The sequence below is a fragment of the Talpa occidentalis genome, unplaced genomic scaffold (genome assembly GCF_014898055.3).
Source record: "Talpa occidentalis isolate TD23 unplaced genomic scaffold, MPIMG_talOcc4v2.1 talOcc4.17, whole genome shotgun sequence".
Lineage (NCBI taxonomy): Eukaryota > Metazoa > Chordata > Mammalia > Eulipotyphla > Talpidae > Talpa > Talpa occidentalis.
Genome location: NW_023601754.1, coordinates 42,217,543 through 42,239,930, shown reverse-complemented (window position 1 = coordinate 42,239,930; position 22,388 = coordinate 42,217,543). Strand labels below are relative to the sequence as shown.

The window sequence follows — 22,388 nt, the reverse complement described above, 5'->3', positions numbered from 1 at the left end:
AATACTCTATGATCCCACTTATTTGAAGATCCTAAAGTGATGAAATCCACAGAAACAGAGAGTACAGTGCTGCTTGCCAAGGGCTGGGGGGAGGGGAGGGTGGAGTGACAAGAGTTTTGGAGCTGGATGATGCTTATGGATGCTCCACGGTGTGAATATCCTTTACACGACCCAAGGACACACTTAAAAATGGTCAAATGGCTCATTTTATGTTATTTTACCACCACAAATGTTAAACAGATAAAATTAATTTTACCATATTTTTATTTATTTGTATTTGCAGTCACTTCTCAACAGGCAATTACTTTTCAAGATGATTGAAATGTTTTCTATGTCCATCCCCTGAAGCCTTGAAAGCTCAGAGTGTGCAACACTCAATTCGGATATTAGCCACATTTCAAGGGCTCCGCAGCTATGCAGGGCCAGTGTCTACCCCACTGGATGGCCTTGATCTAAAAGCTCCTCTGCAAGCAACCCCACCAAATTGGCAAAGACCCACAGCTCATCTGCAAATGCACTTCCAGTTTCTCTGCAAACCTCCCCCATCCTCTGCAAACAGGCCCAGCTCACAGGCCAACCCCTTGATCGCACCGCAGACAACGTCAGAGAAAGCACTTGCTGTAGGAACACGAGCTGATTCTAAATCAACATCTGCAAGTTGATTTGATGGGAGAATCGCTCCTCATTGCATTAATTTGCACCTCATTCATGTGTCCGTCAGGCCGGGACTAGATGGTCATCTCAAAGTCAGGGAGCCGGTAGCCGGGCCCTGGGCAACAAGCCCCCAAGGGTCCTTCCTCCTCCTCCAGGTCTTCATCCTTCTCTTCCACCATGCTCTCCTCGTATTCGTCCTCCTCTTCCAGGAAGTCCAACAGTTCATCCCGCAGCACCCCCATCTCCAGTCCCAGGCTGCACAGCTGGCCCAGGAGCTGGACATCCACTCGGCGGAGGTTCCCCTGCCGGTGGGAAGGGGAAGTCGTGGGCATCCCACCCCAGAGCGCAAGTGGTCAGCATGCCCCTCACCAGCTGGGTGGGAGTAGGGTCCTGGCTCGAGTCCTGACAAGGATTCTCTGCTTGATCAAATTTTTATCAGTCTCCTGCACCTTCTCCTGGGCCCATCTGTGCCCTTCCTGGTAACATCCAGTTTTTGCAAGAATCCCCGGTACTCCTATCTGATCACTCTTGGAATTGTTCAGGAAATGACAGGCTCAGAACGGAGTACCAAGACTCAGTACCTAACCGAACTGGTCTCAAGACCCCTAACAGTTCCAACCTTCCTGGGGAATGCAGACTTAATAGGAGGATGGAACTTTCTGGGCAACACCAGAAATACCATCCTTTCCATTCCCAAAGAGAAATGAAATAATCAATAATAAGTCCTTCTTCTCCGCCCCATGAGTGAGTTACCGAGCCTCTTCCCTCACCTTGCCTTTCTTCTGCTCAGGATAACCTTTCTTTTGTATTGCTTTTTGCAACACTTTTCTACTTACCAGAGGAATTCTGTCTGATTCATTAATCATTTAATAAAGTCAATTAGATCCTCAAAATCAACTCAGTTTTTTGTTATTTAACACCATCTAGTGGGGTTCCTCACCTTCCACCATCCACCCGGTGGTGTCTGGTCACCCCCACCTGTCACCAGCATGAATCCAGCTGGGTCAGCTTACCAGGAGTCCCCTCTAACTCCTGATGTTTCCTCTTAGTAACTTTCCATCCACTAACCACCTCCAACTCTGCCCTTTGGCTGTGAGTTCCCACCCGCTCCTGTGTGAGGAGCAGACCCCAAACTCTCCCCAGCTGCAAGGCCCCATCACAGGGCCCCCTACACTCCCTACACCCATCACAGGGCTCACCTTCAACATATCTTATAAATAATTGGCCACGGACCCTAACTGTCTCTGCACTTCTGCCCCCATCTCTCTCTCTCCATTTCAGTGGCCCTCACTGTCTGAACCTCTGTGTTATAGGTGTGTGTGTCTGAGTCTTAGTCACTTTGTCTCTCTCTTGCTGTCTATCTCTGTGTCTGTTTTCACTTGTCTGTCCCTGTCTTACGTCATTCTATGTCCCTGTCTCTATTTCTCTAATCTGTCTCATAATTTCCGCCCTTGCAATCTCTGGTCTTTCTATTTCCAATCCATTCGTTTCCATTCATTCATCCTTTCTCTGTCTCTCCCCACCACCGCCTACCCCTCCTACACCCACACCTGCATCCATCTCATCTCTTAACCCTCTAAACCACTTACTCACCAGCTCCTCCCAGATCCACAGCAGACTCTCCCTGGCACCGCCATTGTCTGGCCCTGGGGACATGACAGTCTGGTCATCTCTCCCCGCTGGGGGGACTCCCATCAGGGCCGTAGGGGGTGGACCCAGGCCCTGGGGCAATAGTCCTGCCTGCTTCAGCTGCCTCCACAGCTCCATAGTCTCAGGGCAGTGGCTGTCAGGAGAAGGAAGGTGCAAGGTCCAGAGTGACCCAGGCCTCTGGGGAACTGGAGGAGTAAAGGGCAATGAAGGGAGGGGGCAGGAGGATGGCATCCCAAAGTCCACTCTTCAGTGAGAATAAGCAGTCTGGGGGCGGGGGGGGGTGTGCGTGTGTGTTTCCTCCTGAAGTCTAACCTCAATTCTGCTCACAAGGGTCTACCCACAGCCACTCCACTCCTCCCTGCCTCTTCTCAGACTGGTCGCCTTGAGGTGCTCACAGCTTCACCTCTTCCTGCCCGCTCTCATGTCCCTACTACCAGTCCTCCTGAGACTCCTGTGTTTCCTTCTTCTCCACTTGGCCGCTGGCTTGGTCCATCCCTGTCTTTTCTACTCTGGCTATCCCATGGCTTCCCAACCAGCATACCTAAGGAGCCAGGAGTGGTTTCCCAGGGACGATCCCTCAGTCAGGATGCCTCAGGGTCCAGGCCCACAACTGAGCAGCCAGTTCTATGGACCCTCAACTTGCCCACAGCTATTACCACCATCAGCATGGGCCCTGCCAGGGAGGGAAACAGTTGGATGCACTGTGGGCCTCTCTCTGCCACTCTTCCAGGCCCAGGGTGTCGTACGTGCAGTCTGTGGCTAGTGGAAACATCGTTAAGGGAATGACTATCTTCAGCCTACCACAGCTGCCCCTCTGAACCTACTGCTTTCTCAGGTTCCCCATCTCCACAAGCAGCATCACTATCCTTTCCATTTCTCCAGGTGTTGGCTCAATTGTCAAAACACTCATAATCTGAGCACTTCTCACCATTTCCACTGCCCACCCCCCTCCCATTCATCTTTTGCCTGGATTATTGCAGTAGCCTCTTTGCTAGGGGGACTCCCTTCATTGCCTGTGAGTCCTCCCACCCCCAGTTTCCTAGAGGCCTAGGTCACTCAGGACCTTGCACCTTCCTCCTGACAGACACTGCCCTGAGACTATGGAGCTGTGGAGGCAGTAAAAGCAGGCAGGACTATTGCTCCAAGGCCCTGAGGAGAGTCCCCTGCTTCCACCCTTGCCCACTAAGGTCTGCTGTCCAACTGGCAGAAATAATCTTTACAAATTGTAAATCAGATCAGGACATTCCCTAGCAAATGGAATAAAATCCTACCAGTCCTACACAATCAGCTGCCTGCCCACCTCTCTGAGCCATTCTCCTCTCTGTAAGCCAGTTCCCAGTTCTAGGCCTTTGCACTGGCTCTTACTTCTCCTAGAACATCCACCACCCCCAATCTCTGAATGGTTGTTTCCTTCTTAACCTTCACTACCACGAAGACGTCATCTCTTCAGAGATGTCTTTTTGATGTTTATATCCAAGTCACTCCCTATTATATTGCCTGTTTTTATTTGACTCTTATCAAACCTTGTCTGAAATGATGTTGCTTATTCATCTGTTTCATATCCATCCTCACCCTGCCTAGGATGTTGACTCCTTGATAAAGGCTGCTCTGTCCTGGTCACCATGGTAACCTCAACACAGAGGGCAGCGTGTACCACATGGTGGTACTGAGTAAATATTTATAGAATGAATAATTCTATTCACAAGGTTTCAGTTGAATATTCACGCTGATTTCTAGTCTTGAACTCTAAACTGAGATCGCAAACATCTCAATGCTAGTCTTCAGATCTCACCTCGGGCTCTTACCTTGAAGTCTAATCTCCACACCCACTCAATTTTTTTTTCCCTTTCCAGACCCTGGTTTGAAGAACCACATGATGCCGTTTTAAGGAGGCAGTGAGAGAGAGCTGGAGGAACGGGGGATGCTCAGGGGTACTGTAACTGCAGACGGAGGGTAAGAAGAAGGGAGGCCCATCCTCTACGAGAAAAAGACTGCAGAGGCCCCTTCTAAGGTTAAAGGATTGGGAGCTAAGGGGCATCCCTGGCGGCGCAAGGAGTTAAGCACAGCACTATGAAACTATAAACAGCCACAGCAGCACGAATTTGATACCCGGCCAGGGAGCTACCCACATGGCGCAGCAGACCTCTCCTGTCTCGGCCGCTGCTCCCCTCAGCAGTGTATTTCGGTCAATCCACCTGTTCTGCTCCCCACTCTGTCTCTGGTGAATCCTCTCGCCCCTCTCCTCGCCCCCTACCTCTTTTATGCATTAAAAATATAAAATAAATCTTAAAAAAAAAAGGAGGAGGAGGGCCTCCCCTGGTGGCGCAGCGGTTGAGCGCTGGGCTGGGAGGCTGCCGGCAGCCTCTGCAGCGCCGGTTCGTTCCCCGGCCGAACGGCGAGGGTCCCACCAAAAAAAAAAAAGGAATGGGCGCTAAGAGCAGCGCCCAAACACGAAAGGCATAAAAATTGCGCGCGCCTTTGGAAAACTGGAGAAACGCGTAGTTAAGGAAGGAGGCCGAGAGGAATACCTTGTGGGTGGGGCCTCTTTACAGGCCGGCCCTTTCCGGGTACGTAATCCTAGCAAGATGGCGGCGCCCAGGGCGGTAGGTGACTGGCGCTCCTAAAGTCCCCAAGTCGAAGTTCGCTCTGCTGCGTCTGCCTTCAGGGCCTCTGTCAGCGCCCGGGAAGCAAGGAGCGTGAGGGAACAGGCGGCCTCCCCCGTGAGACCGCCTGCTGGCAGAGTGGGCGTGTAGCTGTGGGGGGCCGGGAGGGATCGACGGGTCGCCTGAGGCTGAGGAGCTTCGCCGTTAGCGTGGGGGCGGGGCCTTGCGGAGAAACCAATGGGGAAGCAGGGAGTGTGTGCCGTAGGTGGAGCACCTGGCCAATCAGAGGGAAGGACCCTATTGCTTGGAATTGATGGGCAGGAGAGAGTGGGCAGGAGGGCGTGGAGGTGATGGGCACTGGAACTGGAATTTGATGTCCAGTGGTAGGGAAACTGAGCGCAGTGTTAGGAGTTTTGACTGAAAACCAAAGAGATGATAGGGAACGGGAAGACAGGAGCCAAGACGTGAATTGGGGAGTCCAAGGGAAGGACGGGGGGGGGGGGGGGTTGGGTTAAGAATTAAGGGGACAATTTGCCATATTTATGAGGATATTTTAGGAAGAAATGGGTAAAATCAAGGAATGAGTTTACGTAAGATTAAAGTAAGAGGTTGGGAGAAAAAGAAAATTAGAAAATTTGCGAAAACCAAGAAAGAATGTTTGGCTAAATGAAAGAAATTTAGGGTTAAGAGGAAGGAATTCTGAAAAATCTGGGGAAATTTTGGGAATCCTAAAGGCAGAGTTTGGAATTTCAGAACAGATAATTTAGTGAGCTCAGAAGCACTGAGTAGGGGTGTGATGTGGAGCATGAACAGGGAGATCCTGCTCCATCTCTCACTGGAGGCTCCAAGCTCAATCCCACTATTCTTCTCCCCAGTCCCTGCACCTGGTGGCCCCAGTCTGGAATCAGGGTACCAAGGGCATTCGTGGCCTGAGCAGCACAGTGACCCCGGAGGGCAGTCGGAAGAAGGGGAGAATGCTGCTCCAGTTCCTGACAGACCGCTTCTATGACGTGAAGGCTCTGAGGGAGTACCTGCTCCAAATGCGGTTGTCAAATGTGCACCAGAAAAATCGGTAAAAACCCCAAGTGTGGGGCCTCCCCTGGTGGCGCAGCGGTTGCGCGCTGGGTTGCGAGGCTGCCCGCAGCCTCTGCAGCGCCAGTTCTATCCCCGGCCACCGGCCAGGGTTCCACAAAAAAATAAAAAAATAAAAATAAAAAAGAACCCCAAGTGTGCCAGACCCTGCTGCTTGGGCCTCATCAGTTACAACCCAGACCCTGCCCTTGCTCCTCCCAGGCAGCCCTGTGCTCCAGAACTGCCTTGCAGACTCTTGCCTCTTCATCTGCAGCCCACACCCTTCCCAAGGGGTCTACCTCATACAGGCAACCTCTGCCCAATCTCTCCTCATGACTAGCTGGCACCTTAAGCCTTACATGACTAACAGCAAACCCTTGATTTTCCCCTGAGAAAAATCTCACTCCCAAACCTTCCCCATCCCAGAATACTACCAGTACCCATCCTGTTGTTCAAGCTAAGTTCAAAGGACCCATTCCTTATTCCTCTCTTTGCTTCTCTGCCCTCCACCTCCAGGCTATCTCAGCTCCTCGACTGGTGTGAGCCCCTTTATTTTACGATTAGATGACTGCAGTAATTTCCTAATGTCACCCGTTGCCCCCTAGAGACTTTTATACCAAGCAGCCTGGGACTCTAGACAGTAAGATAACATTACCACTTGGGTTAAAACCCTCAAATGGTTTCTGATTACAATAAGTCAAATTCCAAGGCCTAAGGCATGCCCCCTGTTGAGCTTTGAGACCCCTCCCAAGGGCACACCAACATGGTGGTCTCACTGCTAATTCTTCAACCGTCCTCATTTGAGCTGCCAAGCCCTCCCACCAGCTGTTCCCTTGGCCTGGCAGGCTCTTGCTTTGACCTTCACATTTCTTCCATCACTCAGATTTCTGCTTAAGTAGCAGCTCCTCCAAAAAGCATTTTTTAATACCCACACGAAATTAGCATCCTCCAGCCACACCCATGACCCAAGCCATTCCTACCAACAGTCCCTCCCAGTTATTTTCATCAGAAATTGATACTCAGCAATTTGCCATTGTTTCCTGTTTTGTTATCTGTTCCCCCTGTAAAACAGTTTCACAAGGGCAGGGACTGCTTTGGTCACGGATGCCCCAGCTGCCCTAGCTGCCCTGTGCCTACTTAATAGACACTCAGTAAATATTTATTGCCTGACTCAGTCCCTCTCTCTCAATGTCTGTCAGTCTTTGAACTGTGACCCTGTCGTTAGCAGCCAGGCAGGGTGAGGGTTGGTGTTCCCTGACCTCAGGGCCTCACTCACTCTCAGCTATTGTTTCTCCACAGAGCCTTCACCCACATAAAGGAGCGCTATGGCCCAGACATCGCGGGTGCCTATTTCATCCTGAAGCAGGGAGGCGCAGTCAAGTATGACAGCAAAGGTGTCAGAATGGGTGGGGGGAGGCCTGGGGCTCTCCAGGCAGATAGCCACTCCAGGGATCCTCTGTCCACATCTTACTATGCAACTTGGGGCATGTTACTGATCTTCAGTTTTGTCAAGAGGGGTTCTGTGAAGAGGGGTAGGTTCACATCTAACCTGCACAATTTGCCCTAAAGATTCTAAGGGATTTCACAGTCTAAACATTTACAGCTCCACCAAGCACAGTGCCTGAGCTCATAGGTATATTTCTTTCCTCCTTCCCCCTTACTTTCTCCTTCCCTTTTTTAAATGCAATTCTGTACACTTCCTCTATCTCTTGTCTTTGTTCCTATTAAATTTTTTAGTTGGAGGACCTTCCTGCTGGTGCAGGGGTTTAAGTCTCAGCATGATCAAACTGTCACCAGCCACTATGTCCTGAGTTCAATCTCCGGCCAGGGAGCTGACCCACATGGCACAGCATACCTTTCGGTCTCCTCCGCTGCTCCCCTCAGCAGTGTATTTTAGTCAGTCCACCTGTTCTGCTCCCCACTCTGTCTCTGGTGAATCCTCTCACCCCCCGCACCTCTGGCCTGTGCCCCAGTTCTTGTATGCATAAATACTTAAAAATATATTTTTTTCACTTGGTTTGAGCACTTCAAACCAGCACCTTCCTTAGAAATGGTGTCTGAAAATGTCTCAACTTTTGCTCATCTGTGAGGATTCTTTCATTACAGCTCTTCTCTCTTGGCTCCAACTCTCAGATTCCAGGTATTAAAGATGGCAGAACATTTCATCTGTGATGGGACTGCCATAGGATCCAGTGAGGCCAGACACGTAAAGCCCTTAGTACAGGGCCTGAGAGGTGTGCCAGACCCCATGTGTGAATGGCGGGCACCCTCACCCTGCTGATGCACCTGCTCTCCTCCCCTTTCCAGGTTTCAGGGCAAGGAGTGGATGGGGCCCCATGGGCAGCGTCGCTTCTCTCTTGACTTCTTCAAGTTCCAGGAGGTGCCAGTAGAGGCTATCGATGCCAGCGGCTGTACCATCAACTATGAAGGCCTGGACAACCTCTGTGAGTGGGTCGGTGGGGTGGGTTGGAGACTTAATGTTCCCTTAATGTTCCCTTTCGTGGTGGGTTCCCAAGGCGCCCTCCCTGCCATTGCCCTCTCCTCCTGCAGTGGCCCTGAAGGAGCTCCAGTCCCTGTCACTGCAGCGCTGCCCCCATGTGGACGATTGGTGTCTCAGCCGCCTCTACCCGCTGGCAGAGTCCTTGCAGGAGCTTTCCTTGGCCGGTTGCCCCCAAATCTCAGAGCGGGGCCTGGCCTGCCTCCATCACCTCCAGTGAGACCTCATCTCAGGCTGGACCCCGAGCCAGGGCACCTCCCACGGGTCAGGATGGGAGAGAGGGTGGGCGGATGCGCTGTGGGCCCTCATGTTGCCCAGTTCTGACCAACCTACAGAGTTAGAGGTAGGGAAGCACATGTGAGCAGTGGCAGTGGCCGGGTCTCTAGGAGAATGAAATGGTGCCTGGATTGTCTTCTGTTTCATTTCTGTGAAAATGCCATGATATCTGCCCTGTTGCAGAGTCCCAGGAGCCCGAGGTGTCAGCTTGCAGTTAACACTGTAGAGTCTATGTATGCTGCGGGGAGCTCACTTGTTCTGGGCACTTAGGGAGATTTTTATTTTAGGAAGCTAGGGGTTGGGGGCAGGGAGCCGTGAGCACACATGGATGCCTTTCTCACATGGTCCCTCCCTTCTGCCTCCTCAGGAACCTCCGCAGGCTGGACATCTCAGACCTCCCAGCCGTGTCCAACCCGGGCCTAACGCAGATCTTGGTGGAGGAAATGCTGCCCAACTGTGTGGTTCTGGGGGCTGACTGGGCCCAGGGCCTGAAGTTGGGGCCTGAGGAGCAGTCTCAGGACACAGCCAGGCCCCTCCCAGCCTAGCCTCAGCCGCCTCCAGCTGGAGCTCTGGGGGCCGAGTTGAGTGACAGTTCTCCATGCTTCTGGCTCCCCATGGGGCTGGGCTGGTGAGGGAGTGGCACTAGCAGCTCAGAGGGAAAGAGAGCACAAGGTCAGGTGCTTCCTCCCCACTTCAGGGCGGCCCTGGCCAGCTGCATCCTGGGCCCAAAGTCATCCTGTCAGGCAGCCCCCTCTACGCACTTCTCTCCTTCCCAGTTTCAGTCACCTCCTCTTCAGGCTGGGGGTGGTGAGTAGCCCCTCACAGCTGCCCTCTCCCTTGTGGTTTCCCCACCTCGCCCACTTTTATGTCACGAAACTCTTTAAGAAGCAAAAGTCAAAAAAATCTTCACAAGTCATCCTCACTGTGTGAGCTCCCATTTCCTGCCAGGACCCTGGCCCACACAGTGGGTGCTGCTGGCATTCTGCAGGGGAGGCTCCTCCCTGTGTGCGTCTGCTCAGCAACCTGCAGGGACAGCAACTCTGGCCCGCGCTCACCCAAGCAGGGTGCCTGCTTATCAGCTACTGACTCTCAGCTCCGAACTCAGCTTCTTTGTCTGCTCGGTGAGAACTGATCTGGGCCTTGGAAGCATTTGAAGTATCAGTATTTTCTTTGCCAACTGGCATGATGTGCTTTGTCAGTAGAGGGCGCTCAAGAGACATGACAGAGGAGAGGCTTTGACTTCCAGGCTTGCTACCAATGGGGCTCCCCCAGCCTGGGGTCCTGAGGTATCTGGCATACTGGTCAGCAGCTTCCTCTGGCACACCGTCAGGCAGTTTCACAGAGCAGTGCCCCCCAAGGCACCTCCCTGTGAAGGACTCCCCACCATACCCCAGAAGGTAGAATTCTGTAAGTTCTGAGGCCCCTTATCAATGAATCCCTTACTTTGACTTGCTGTTAAAGTCAGTAATTCCTTATAAACTTTTCCTGTTCAAAATGCTGTATGGTTTTTCTTTCCTGACTCAATCCAGACTGACACACTGGCATCGAGTGTTCCAGGAGACCGAATCAGAGATGGTATTTGGGGGTGGTTTGGTTTTGTAGGAGGTGTGGAGCTCCTTGGTGATGGGAAACTAGGTGCCAGAAAGCCAGGGCGTGCGGTGGCGTCATAACCAAGCTGCCTCTTGGGGCTGGCTATGGTGCACTGCCAGCTGTAGCACAAACCCCAGAGCCCCTGTGGCCGCTGTGCTCGACTGACATGGCAGTGGCAAGTCTAAGGATAGGTGCCAACTTCATTAGGGGGCCCTTGATGACTAGACAACAAACTTGGGTCTATTCAGTCAGCTCTAGAGACGTCCCACGACAGCCCCCCCAAAGGCATTCATGTAGGCACAAAGCTGATGCTGCTGAGAATACAACACTTAAGTTTGCAAGTGGGATTCCCAGTTTTCACAATCCTCTCACATGAAAGAGGGAGGTGACTGACAAACAGTGGGACCCCAGATTGGAGCAGGGTCGTGTGGTTGGACCAAAACACCATCTGGAAGCTCCAGGTTGTTCCCCCATGTCTGGAGCCACCAGCCTTCCTATGCTTGAAAACCCAATCATGAGCTCACCTGAGGGAAGTGCCTTGAAAGGAGGGTATCCCCTCTTAAAACATCACAAGTGCCGCTGCTGTCTCCAGACCCATAAATACCAAGGGTCAAATCTCAGCATGCTCACTATGACGCAGGAGGGAATAGCTTATCCTCAGAAAGAACTGAAGGGCCTGCAAATAGATGTAGAGTCAGAAACCTGGGGAACCCCTGCAGGAATGCATTCTGGGGTGTTGCTAGAGCCTAATACTTTTCTTGGTGGACTGACAGGAATTTGGACTCAACAGGGCCTACAGTTAATGAGGTGAGAACTGCCATGGCGGCTCTGGAAGAGGGGCCCAAAGGCTCGACTGGGTTGATGAAGTTCCGCCTGCACATCTACCCCCAACTCTTCCCCAGCAAGGGAGCACTCATTCTCCTAGTCCCACCTTCTGGTTCTCCTTCGACAGCAACTGTCCCTGTTCTGATTGCTGTGTGGTTTCTCTCCTGACTGGACCCGCACTTATGCACTTAGCAACGAAAACTATCCTCCAAGATTTCCAAAGACCCCCCAAGAGGGGCAGTGCAGCCCCAGGTTGACAACCTCAGTGCCCCTGGGAAAGGCGCTTGTGCCAGGAGAGCTCAGGGCCCCGCCCCAGCCCCCGGCTGCCATTCCTAACTCTCCTTTATTCCATCAGTATCCCCACCTCCTCCAGCTGGTCCCACGGGCTCCATTATTCAAACTCGGAGGAAGGAAATCAGCCCTGGTCTGACAACCAACTGCTGCTGATAGGGCCCCTCAGATGATCCAACAGTCCCTCGCCAGCCCGGGTGGGGTGAAAGGGGTCAGCTTCACAGGGGCCCTTAGTCCAGGCTCCAGGAGGTCTGGGATGAAGAGGCTCCGCCTGCCTCCCCAGACAGCTAATGCAGCCCCAACAGCGAGGCCTCAAGAGAGTGGAGATGTAAACACAGGCAGACACCCTCTTCAGTCCCAGGGGGCCGGATGTGAGTGTTCCTGGAGTCACTGAAGCCTGGGTGGTGCTGGCAAGGGGGACAGGGGAGGGATGAGTTCCCGCCCTGCTGGGCAGGCTGCCCAGGCACCGAAGAGGATGGGGTCAGCTTAGCTCCAGGATTCACAGCACCCCCTACTGCCCTCCAGCTTGCCCCCCCTACTTTGCCTGCCCCTCCCCCTTCCATCTGGTCCTCTTCCTCAGTCTCTGTTCAGACTCCCTCCTCTCTGCCCCCACCCGCTGCCCTCCACCTGCCTCGCCAAATCTCTCCCTCTGCCCACCCCCCAGGCTTCCTGGCCACCCATTATCTCTCAGCTCAGTGTCTCATTGCCCTCCTCAGTCCGGCCACCTTCATCCTCTCCCTCCCTCCTCCTCCCTCTTCCTCTCCCAATGCAGTTCTCTCTTCTTTGCCGCCAGTGTCTCCAGCTCCTGTCTCTCTCTGGTCGCCCAGTCTGTCCCTGCCGTCTCCCTGGCTGTCTCTCCTCCTCACCAGCCTCCTTCCCCATTCCCACCCTCACTCAGGCAGCGAGGACACCCCCCATCTCTAGCAGGGCTGACCTATTCGCGCTCAGCACATTCACCGCAGCCTCCTCCCGGCCAGGCGCCAGCCCCTCTCCTCCGGCTTGGCCACTTCAGCGCTCTTCTGTCCCTGGCCCAGACCGACGCGCCCCACCCAGGCTCATGCCTGGCCCTCAACCTCCCCCTCCCCCGGATCCTCACTGGCAAGTTCTCCCCACCCAGTCTCTGGGCCGCCCCTACCCGAAGTCTCACCAGAAAACTAGCCCTAACACGCTAGGGCCCCATCCCTCAGGTCGGCCTCCAGCCCTCCTCCTCCCTCCCTCAGCCCCGCCCAGGCCCCTCCCGGCCCCTGGGGCCCTCCCAGCCTCCAGCTCCTCTCCTTCCCCTCCCCTCTGGACTGGCTGGGCTGGGCTGGGCTGGGTTGAAGAACAACCACTGAACCACGGCACAGACAAGGGCTGAGGGAGGGCCTGACCAGAGGCCAGGGTGCCGGAGCTGGTGGGAGCAGGACGCAGAGGTAATGAGGAGCGAACAGATGCCTGGTTTCTCCGTCCCTGGGGTGGGGATTGTCGGGGCTCAGGGAGGCTGTGTTTCAACCAGTGGAAGTTGCTGACCGATGATCTTATTCCCAGTGAGGGGGATGAAAGGGGTGTGAACCAGGGTGGAGTCTCTGCTTCTGGGGTGGGGATGAGGACTGGGAAGGTTGAAGGAGTTGAGCTGAAGTGGAAAGAGCAGGATGTTGGAATGGGATTGGGAGCAGGATTCCAGGGAGCGGGAACAGTCAGGCCCTTGGTTGGGGCCAGTTTAGGGTGTGAAATGAAGAAAAGCCTTCACAAGGGTTGGCAGGGGCTGTGGGGGCCCATCCCTGCAACCCCAAATGCTTCTGTGGCTCCTTTGCAGCTCCCTCGGCTACCCCTTCCCTGGGCTGGGTCATGCGCTGCCCCAAGTGCCTTCTCTGCCTGTCAGCATTGCTCACGCTCCTGGGTCTCAAAGTGTACATCGAGTGGGCCTCCGAGTCTCGACTGAGCAAGGCCTATTCAGGACCCCGAGGCACCCCACCAGGCCCCACACCAGCCAGTCCCGAGCCCACCCTACCAGCTAACCTCTCCGTCCGTCTGGGACAGACCGGACCGCTGCCCTTGGCATCCTGGAACCAGCAGCAGTGGCGGCTGGGGGTCCTGCCGAGTGGCGAGAGTGCTAAGGCAGGGGGCTGCCAAGCGTGGGGGGCTGCAGCTGCTGCCGAGATCCCCGACTTCACCTCCTACCCCGAGGACCTCCGTCGCTTCTTGCTGTCAGCAGCCTGCCGAAGCTTCCCACAGTGGCTGCCTCCAGGAGACAGTGGCCAAGTTGCCAGCTGCTCAGACACTGCCGTTCCCTACCTGCTGTTGGCTGTCAAGTCGGAACCAGGGCGCTTTGCAGAAAGACAGGCTGTGAGGGAGACGTGGGGTGGTCCTGCTCCCGGCATTCGGCTGCTCTTCCTGCTGGGGTCCCCAGAGAGCGAGGGGGGCCCTGACCTAGGCTCCCTGGTGGCCTGGGAGAGCCGCCGCTATAGTGACCTGCTTCTCTGGGACTTCATCGACGTCCCCTTCAACCGGACGCTCAAGGACCTGCTGCTGCTGGCCTGGCTGGGCCGTCACTGCCCCAACACACACTTTGTCCTCCAAGTTCAGGACGACGCCTTCGTGCACACTTCTGCTCTGCTGGAACACCTGCGGGCCCTGCCCCCTAGCTGGGCCCGAAGCCTCTATCTGGGTGAGATCTTTACCCAGGCCAAGCCACTCCGAAAGCCTGGCGGGCCCTTCTATGTGCCTGGGTCCTTCTTCGATGGTGGCTACCCAGCCTACGCAAGCGGGGGCGGCTACGTCATTGCTGGGCGCCTGGCACCCTGGCTGCTGCAGGCAGCAGCCCGCGTGGCACCCTTCCCCTTTGATGACGTTTACACAGGCCTGTGCTTCCGTGCCCTGGGTCTGGTGCCCAGAGCCCACAAAGGCTTCCTCACCAGCTGGCCACCAGACCGCATGGCTGACCCCTGCGCTCTCCGTAAACTGCTGCTGGTGCGGCCCCTCAGCCCCCAGAACAGCATTCGGCTCTGGAAACAAATGCAGGACCCGCAGCTCCACTGCTAAGCCTCCCTGGGGAGGGCATGGGATGGGAGGACGGGCTGGACCTGACCTGAGCCCGGGGCCCCTGCCTAGGTTCAGCCTCTGTTAGGCCTGGGTGTGAGGAAGTCCCCAAGTTCAGCCGCAGAAGCCACTCCTTGGCCCCCCAGGCCAGCAGGGCACTAGGCGGGAGAGGGCAGCGGACTGTTTTTCTCTACTTTTTGATTAAAAAAAAAAAAACAAATTCACTCTCAACTGTGAGGCCTGAAGTGGTCTTTGCGTCTATGGGGCCTGGAGTAGTTTACAGAACCGAGCCGACCTGCATACCAGACACCTCCCATGCCTCCAAGGCCAGGCCTGCTCTGACAGCCTCTGGTTACCTTGTGGAAACAGAGTTGCCCCAATCTATGGGAGATCATCAGGAGGACCCCACCCCTGCCCGCCTACTGAAGCTGACCTCCAGCTTGCAAAAGTTTCCGGGGAGAGTAGGGATCTCGACGGCCTTGACCATATGTACCTAGTGGAGAAGCTAGGGGTGGTCCCAAACCAGTCCTGCCAGACTCTCCTCCCACCTCTGAAACTCCAGGAAACAGACCAGAGTTGGCACAGAGCCAAATGCTGATACAGTTTATTGACCACATGCCGACCCCTCTCCTATGAGTAAGCACCCAGGACCACCTACCGCATCACCCCTGCCTAGAGGGGCTTCCAGACCTGGAGGCACCCTCACCTGGCCCCTGGGAGAAGGCACTGTGACAACAGGTGAAGAGGGGACTGACAGAGCCCCCAGCAAATGTAACAGCCTGGAGGAGCAGGAGTCCCATGGCAGACTTGGGCACAGCCCTAGCCCTTGAGTATGTGGGAGAGAGTGGGTTGGAGACTGGGGTAGTGTCCCATCAGCTCCCTCCTCCCTGCAGACTCGGGTGGTTGTCATGGATGGGGTGGGGTGAGTGGGCCTCACTTGTCAAAGTGCTCCAGGGGGTAGTGCTCGCCATAGGTCTGAAGATGACGGGCCAGGGACTCCTGCTGCTTGCGGAGCTGGGCGGGCATCTCCTGGTACACGTCTGAGAACAGCAGGCTGGGGTTGGGCTTCGGCTTCCGCTCAGCCTGCTCAAAGGCCTCCATCACCTGGGGGACATGGGATGGTGGGACAGTAGCCGCCTCCCACCCAGGGCCCTGCTTCCCACCTGTGGCACCACAGTGAGGGGTCTCCCTTCTGAGCCTTTGTGTTTCCCAGGGGCACAGTAGAGCTGGTCGTGCTAATAGTGGTGCTGGCTGACATCCACATCAGCGTCCCAGATCCAGCATCTCCATCCTGAGCAGGACCAGGAACTGTGCTCAGTGTATGGGCTTATTTCAGTCTCTCAAGAGCCCTAAGGAGCAGGCCGCTTAATGGTGAGGAAACAGACACACAGGACTTGCCCACGATGATGTAGTCAGGGGCAGCACCAAGGTCCGCTCTTACCAATAGACTGCCCAGCCCCTGGCTCACAATGCCAGGGCTGAGGAGGGCAGCGCCCCAACCATGGGAAGGACAGTCACACTGCAGGCAGGGGGAGAGAAGGGAGCACAGGACCCACAACCAAGGCACCAAGGCAACACAGCCAGGATGAGGCAGAAGGCCAGGTGCCACGCAGCCTGCCTCCACAGGTTTAGTGATATTACTGGGGTTTTTCCTGAGTTTCCCAGTACAGAGTCACCCAAATCCTAGCCTCACCATCCTTCCAGGTTCTCCATAATGCCTCATCCCAGAACATATCCCCAGAGCACCAGTTTCCTACTGCGGTAGACCCCTTCACCTTCTTGCGGGACTGCTTCCTCCAGGCCTTCTCCTGTTCATCGTCCCACCAGCCACGGCTCTGCAGGTAGTGCCTCAGCCGGGAGATGGGGTGGTCCTGCTTGTCCCAGTAGTTGACCTCATCCACCGAGCGGTATGCAGAGCTGTCGTCACTGGTGCTGTGGTGCCCGATCCTGCCCAAGGGGAGGAGGAAGGGGCTCAGGGTCAGGATGGGGCTCCCTAGGGTGGGGGTCAGATAGGAAGGGGGAATGAGGGGAGAAAGCAAGGAAGGGAATACGGGGTGGGGCGAGGGGGCTTTGCTCTGTGGAGAGTGGTCAGTGTGGGGAGATTCTGTCAAGGATGGGAGGGAAGGCAGGCACCTGTAGGTCATGGCCTCAATGAGAAAGGGCTGGTTCTCGGCCACAGCCCGTCGCCGGGCCTCTTTGGTGGCATTGTACACAGCAAACACGTCGTTGCCATCCACGCGGATCGACATGATGCCATAGCCAGGGCCTCGAGCCGCTGCAGGGACAGAGAGAAGGCAGGTGGGACCCAGGGCCCAGATGGGAAGTAAGCAGGGCCAGGAGGGAAGGAAAGGAGGGGAGAACTCATCATCTGTGAGCAGCCTCGTGCCAGCTGTGCCCAGCAGCCCAGGGAGAGCCGGGGGGCGGCGGGGAAGAAGGTGGGAGAGTGACCAAGCAGGCACGCAGGGTGGGGGTAGCCAGGGGCCCATACCTATGCCATCCCCGCGGTACTGCTCAGAGGTGGGTGTGGAGATGGCATAGCCATTGTTCCGGCAGAAGAAGATGATGGGGCACTCCAGGGTGGCGGCGAAATTGAAGCCGGCGTGAGCATCCCCCTCACTGGCCGCCCCCTCGCCGAAGTAACAGATGACGGCCCTGTTGTCATTGGCCCTCTTGGCTGCGTAGGCCGCCCCCACAGCTGCAGAGGGGCAAGAGGTGGAGAGCAGGGACAGTCACGGGCAGGCTCACCCAACCCGGGGCTCCTACACTCACATTGGCTGCCAACAGGTGCTGCGAGGAATGAAAACACCTGCCCTCCTGACTGTCACCCCAGAACCTGCCCCACCCCCTCTGCTCCCGTCAGCTAATGGCAGCATCATCTTTGATTCACTCCCACATTTACTCTGCCATGGAAATGGAGCCAGGTCTCCTGCTGCCCCCACTTCCTGGTCCTGCCTTCCCCCACCGTCCCCAACACACACACTCCCCACGGACTTCGGTTTTCACTCAGGAGTTGTCAGCCCTGACGCAGCCGTCTGACTCCTTCATTTTATTTACCATCTGTCTCCCTCATCAGCAGGTCAGCTCCAGGAGGGCTGAGGTTTGTGCCTTGCGTTCACTTAGCAGGGACCGAATGGCTTAGCGGTCGGCCACATGGAAGATGAGCCCAGGACCCACCTTCTGGAAATCCTACCTCCCTTCAGGAAAATGTCACCCCCTCCCTGAAAATCGCCCTCCCACCTGACCCCTCAGAGGCATAACTGTTCCCAGTTCCCACACACAGTTGAACTACTGTGCACGGGGCTTCCCGAGGGACCGGGCACTCTGCTCAGCCCTGCACACATGTCAACTCATGTGTCAGCTGCCCTAGAACAGAGAGCTGGCATGCAGACTGGCCTGAATGGGGCGGACTCGTTGGCCTGGGTCTGGTGCTGTACAGGAACTGGACCAGTGCCCAGGGGCCTGCATCCCCTTTAATAAAGGCCAGTCTGGCTGCTCTAAGCCTGATGGGCTTCCAGAACCCTAGAGCGAGGTTGGGGGACTGGCTCCGAGGACTGAGGAGAGCAGGGTCGGGGCGGAGACCCCAGGCTCTGGAGGCACATGGCCCACAATTTATGTCCCTGTTGTTAGGTGTCCACAAGCAAGTGGTGTCCCTTCTTTGATGTGTCTAAAACCTGGCTTTAAACTAGAAATACTACAAACACAAATGTGGCCAGACTGCACGTAAACAGGGTGAAGAGCAGGCACTCTCCCTAGGGCTACTCTGCGAGTCACTAGAGGTGACAGAGGCAGCTGGGGGACGCTGGCAGGCCTCGGCACGGGCAGTCAGCTGTGTGTAAGGCGACAAACGGGGAGGGAAAGCATGGGGAATCTGGAGCATGGCATGAGGTTCAAGTCTGCCTCATGGGGTCTAGACATCCCCGGCGCCTTCCTCCCAAGGGTACCCAGGGAGTGGGGCCTCGAAAGTCTGCAGCCCAGACAAGCACTCCCACCGCAGTGCCAATCAGGAAGCCCGCCGAAAGGGCTGGAGAAGAGACCTGCGTGCTCACCCTGAGGGATCTGCGTGGCCAGGGGAGAGGAGATGGTGACGAAGTGGCGCTCCTTGCAGCCATAGTGGACCGGCATTTGGCGCCCCTTGCCCATGTCGTTCACGTTGCCGTAGCACTGGGCCATGAAGAGCTCCAGGGGGTAGTCCCGGTACATCAGCACACCTGGTGGGGAGGCAGCAGACAGCAAACCGACCCCGTGAGGGTCCCCAGGCAAGGCCCAGCCTACTTCCCTTTCCCTGTCTGTACTGTGAGGGAGCTGGACTGGAGGAGGAGAGGCTCATTCAGATGGGGCACAAGCTGGAGCGGGGGCTGTAGAGCACCCTAAAAACACAGGCCCATCTTTTTTAAAAAAAAAAAAAAAGCACAGACCCATCTTGAGGGCCAACTATCAGCAGCCCCCAGAGGCCAGACTGCTCAGTGCTGGCCTCCCCCAGGTCCCTGCATATGTGAGCGTGAGCACCAAGCACTGCTGACCCAGAGCACTTTGCAGACACTAACCCTGCAGATTCTCAAGCCCCATCAGAGGAAAGAGGGATGATTTCCCCATTTACAGATGAGGAAACTGAGGTAATGGGCGTTTCCATAACTGACTTCCCACAACTGGGAAGTGGGGAGCATTTCTGTTTCTCAACTAATGGGTGTCACTGTTGAGACAGCAACATACAGTGAAGTATGACTTGCACAGCTGGCTCTGAGACTTGGTGCTGGAATTTTGCATTAGGCTTTTAACATTACTTCAAAATTCACCTGTAACAAAGCTTTATTAGTAACTCTGTCACCCGTCTTTCAAAGGACATACTACAAACTCACGTAACACATGGCCACACTGCACACAGCGGGTCAAAGACAAGGGGCTCTGGCTGAAGCGGGAGCCACAGATTGCAGAGGGCCTGAGGGCACCAGATCTCAGAAGGGGGCTTCCTCCTGGTGTGGCCACATGAGTTAGCAGGCAGGGTCAGAAAGGGATACAGATTCAGAGGTCCAAGGCCCAGGTGGGTCTGACTTGCTCCCGGAAATCACAGGTCCAATGGAATGACAGCTTTGCCGGGCTTGGCGCCTCTGAAATGCCCGTTTCCGTGAGTACTTCCGGTTGGTGCCACAGTGGACACTCCACATACACCCCTAGCTTGTACCAACCGCCCCAGGGCAGCTCCAGAGGCAAGGAGAACAGGCTTACTCTGGGAGGGCTGCTCACCCCTCAGGAGGCATGTGGTCAAGGCCCCGTGACTGCCCCACTCTGACCTGGACTTAGGACCAGGAGCTGTGAGGCCTCACAGGTCTGGCAGGGCCCCAAGGCAGCACAATCTGGCCTGTCTTTGCTCCAGTGGGACCTCACGTCTGCAGCGAGGTGCAATGACAGTCTCTGCTTCTAGCATTCAGAGAGCACCTTGGCGCTCAAGAGCTTAGCGTATGACAGCTGCTTTCCTGACTTCCAGTTTTCCCTACCTCACAGGTTGGGGGCAGTCAGCACCCCATCAGGATCAGGGATAGGGTACTGGGCTATGACTCACCCCCTACCCAACTCGAGCTTCCTCTGCAGGAGTCTGGCCCGTAGTACTGCAGAGGCGGTAAGGGTCCAGATGGCCCTCCTCCCCTAGATACTCGAGCCCTCAAACACAGTGGCAAGTGCTCAGCAGACCTGCCAGGGCTCAGCTTGTAGTCCAGCACCTGAGGAAATCTCATCTCCTTGCTAACCATGCTAAGCCAGAGACAATACCCCTGGGTATTTGTCCCCCTAGAGCATGTGGGGCTGGCATCTGGTACAGCTAGACAGCAAACTGACTAGAATGCCATGCAGACCAGGGAGGGCTGGGGATTGCCAGATAGGCCCTGTCCCAGGAAGACAGGCCCTGTGACAACATGGCCTCCGACTCCGCTCACCCCAGGCAAGCTTTACACCCCGTGCTCAGGGCTTTACATCACCTGCCTCATGAATCCCCATGACAACCATCTTCAGAAACTGTGTCAAGCAACAGTTAAGCAACTTGCCCACCATCATGTACACCAAAAAGGAAAGGTCAAGATCTGCCCCCAGGACCTCCCCGGTGGCGCAGCGGTTGAGTGATGGGTTGCGAAGCTGCCCGCAGCCTCTGCAGCACCGTTTGATCCCCGGCTGCTCCCCAGCCACCGGAGGAGGGTCCCACATGGCGCGCAGACCTCTCCTGCCGCCCGCTGCTCCCCTCAGCAGTGTACTTCGGTCCTTCTGCCTGCTCTGCTCCCCGCTCTGGCTCTGGTGAATTCTCTCACCCTCCCGCGCTTCTGACTATACCCAGTGCTTGTATAAATAAATAAATCTTTAAAAAAAAAAAAAGTAAAAAAAATTGATAAATGTTAAAATAAAAAAATTAAAAAAAAAAAAAAAGATCTGCCCCCAGCACCCACCCTGGGGGTGGCTCCCATGCAGCGCCCCCATAGCAACAATAGTTCTGGAAACCCCCTCACAGGCTCACAGGCCAAGGTCACTCCAGTACTTCATAAGGCTAGAGTCTCTTTATTCCTAGTCTGTGATCCTTCTTGGCTCCACTTGTTCACTCAGAAGTCAGCTGGCTCCCCAGCTGGGACCCACCAGGCCCTCCCCTCTGCTTCTGCTCCCTGAAGGTCACGCACCTACAGAAGGGCCAGGAGAAGAGGCCAGAGGCCCACAGCCTGCCACACCCGCAGCTATGCTGACCTCACTAAGACGCCCAGCAACCCCACCATGCAGGTACCAGCATAATCTCAACTGAGATGAGAAAATTGAGGCTCAGAGAAAGGGAGTGATTTGCCCTAAATGTGACAGATGTGGACCAGCAGGGCATGGGATGGTTAGCAGCACAGGCTCCTAACCACACACTGCCCAGCCTTCAGCGAGGGATGCCCCCCACTCCAAGCTCCTGGCCTTGGCTTGGCTCTTTCTTACTTGGAAAGTTTTTCCTCCATCTTAGACCTCTCTAGCCTCAGGTGGTGCCTGGAAGAGTGCTGGTGCTAACGGGTGTGGGCCTCGCCTTTGCCCCAGGAGGGCCTGGGCCTGCCCTGTTCGGTAGTGACCACAGACCCAGGCCTCTAGCAGACATACCTGCCTCCCGGTACTGGCCAAACACCAGGTCCGTGTTGTCCATGGCCGCAGCACTCCCCACGTGCGTCCCCTCCTCACCATAGTTGGTCATGTAGAAGGAGATCCGGCCCTGGGGGTGGAGGGGGCCCGGAGGCCAGGGTTGGGTTATGATGGGCAATGGGAGAGCCACACAAATTCCAATTGACTTCTGATGACTCCATTAATCAACAGATATTCTGGGCCAGGCCGTGCTGGGGTGGCTGCCTTCATGGGGGAGCTGTCAGGTTAGTCAGAGCCAAAGTGGTGGGGCTGTGATGGGAGGCTGTAGGAGAGACCTCAAGGGATCCTGGGAAGAAGACACACCTGGAGTGAGCAAAGGTCCCCACCTTTGTCATTGCATTTTGTGGGTGGAGGTTTCCAGGCAGAGAGAATAAAGGCTGTGAGGCCAGAGAGGCTAAGCACGCAAAGGGGTGGCAGGGAGGCAGGAGAAATGGCAGGAATAATATGTCTGAAATTTAGCCTGAGCAGCAATGATCTGACAACAGTTCTCAGGCAAGGCATGTTTTAAATGTCTGTCAGCCAAGGGCAGAGGGGGCAGTGGTCTGGCCTGGTAAGCAGCAGGAGACAGGGAGAGGAGCAGACGGATGAGGTCTTACGAAGCAGTCACTGGATAATGAAAGTGTGGGGTGCAGACTCAATGGGCTAACACCCAGCTACTAAGGTGGAGCAGCTCCTTCCTGAACAAAACGGATGGAGCTAGAGGCCAGGACACTAAGGGAAGCAAGTCAGAAAGGGAAAGTTACCAGATGGTGTCAGTCATTTATGAACATAAA

General features: G+C 55.5%; 4 protein-coding genes across 8 annotated transcripts in view; 2 read left to right on the top strand and 2 right to left on the bottom strand.

Moving 5' to 3' along the window:
* On the bottom strand, positions 1-5,109 carry ERICH4 (glutamate rich 4). Of its 2 annotated transcripts, none has more exons than XR_008552529.1 (2): positions 4,833-5,109; positions 1-956 (listed from the first exon to the last, which is right to left on the bottom strand). XR_008552529.1 is itself a non-coding variant. In XM_037516645.2 (2 exons), exons 1-2 carry the CDS (start codon positions 2,419-2,421, stop codon positions 729-731), a joined length of 402 nt encoding a protein of 133 aa, XP_037372542.1. In that variant the 5' UTR covers positions 2,422-2,501; the 3' UTR covers positions 1-728. The 2 variants fall into 2 exon arrangements, 1 of the variants encoding a protein (XP_037372542.1); XM_037516645.2 differs by lacking the exon at positions 4,833-5,109 and adding an exon at positions 2,248-2,501.
* Positions 4,699-10,244, top strand: DMAC2 (distal membrane arm assembly component 2). Its single transcript, XM_037516644.2, has 6 exons — positions 4,699-4,907; positions 5,783-5,979; positions 7,278-7,358; positions 8,286-8,422; positions 8,529-8,691; positions 9,119-10,244. Exons 1-6 carry the CDS (start codon positions 4,890-4,892, stop codon positions 9,294-9,296), a joined length of 774 nt encoding a protein of 257 aa, XP_037372541.1. The 5' UTR covers positions 4,699-4,889; the 3' UTR covers positions 9,297-10,244.
* Positions 10,245-12,757: 2,513 nt separating this feature from the next.
* Positions 12,758-14,806, top strand: B3GNT8 (UDP-GlcNAc:betaGal beta-1,3-N-acetylglucosaminyltransferase 8). Its single transcript, XM_037516634.2, has 2 exons — positions 12,758-12,869; positions 13,253-14,806. Exon 2 carries the CDS (start codon positions 13,285-13,287, stop codon positions 14,476-14,478), a length of 1,194 nt encoding a protein of 397 aa, XP_037372531.1. The 5' UTR covers positions 12,758-12,869; positions 13,253-13,284; the 3' UTR covers positions 14,479-14,806.
* Positions 14,703-22,388, bottom strand: part of BCKDHA (branched chain keto acid dehydrogenase E1 subunit alpha) — a 44,032-nt gene continuing 36,346 nt past the window's right edge. For 3 of the 4 annotated variants that reach the window (XM_037516631.2, XM_054697201.1, XM_037516632.2), the window contains 6 exons: positions 21,577-21,685; positions 18,522-18,683; positions 16,964-17,170; positions 16,609-16,750; positions 16,251-16,422; positions 15,036-15,579 (listed from right to left, as the gene is read on the bottom strand). In XM_037516631.2, the coding sequence (XP_037372528.1) occupies positions 15,409-15,579; positions 16,251-16,422; positions 16,609-16,750; positions 16,964-17,170; positions 18,522-18,683; positions 21,577-21,685 (963 nt within the window). In that variant the 3' untranslated portion in view covers positions 15,036-15,408. Of the gene's footprint in view, positions 15,580-16,250; positions 16,423-16,608; positions 16,751-16,963; positions 17,171-18,521; positions 18,684-21,576; positions 21,686-22,388 lie in introns of all 4 variants that reach the window. The other variant, XM_054697200.1, reaches the window with a different exon arrangement.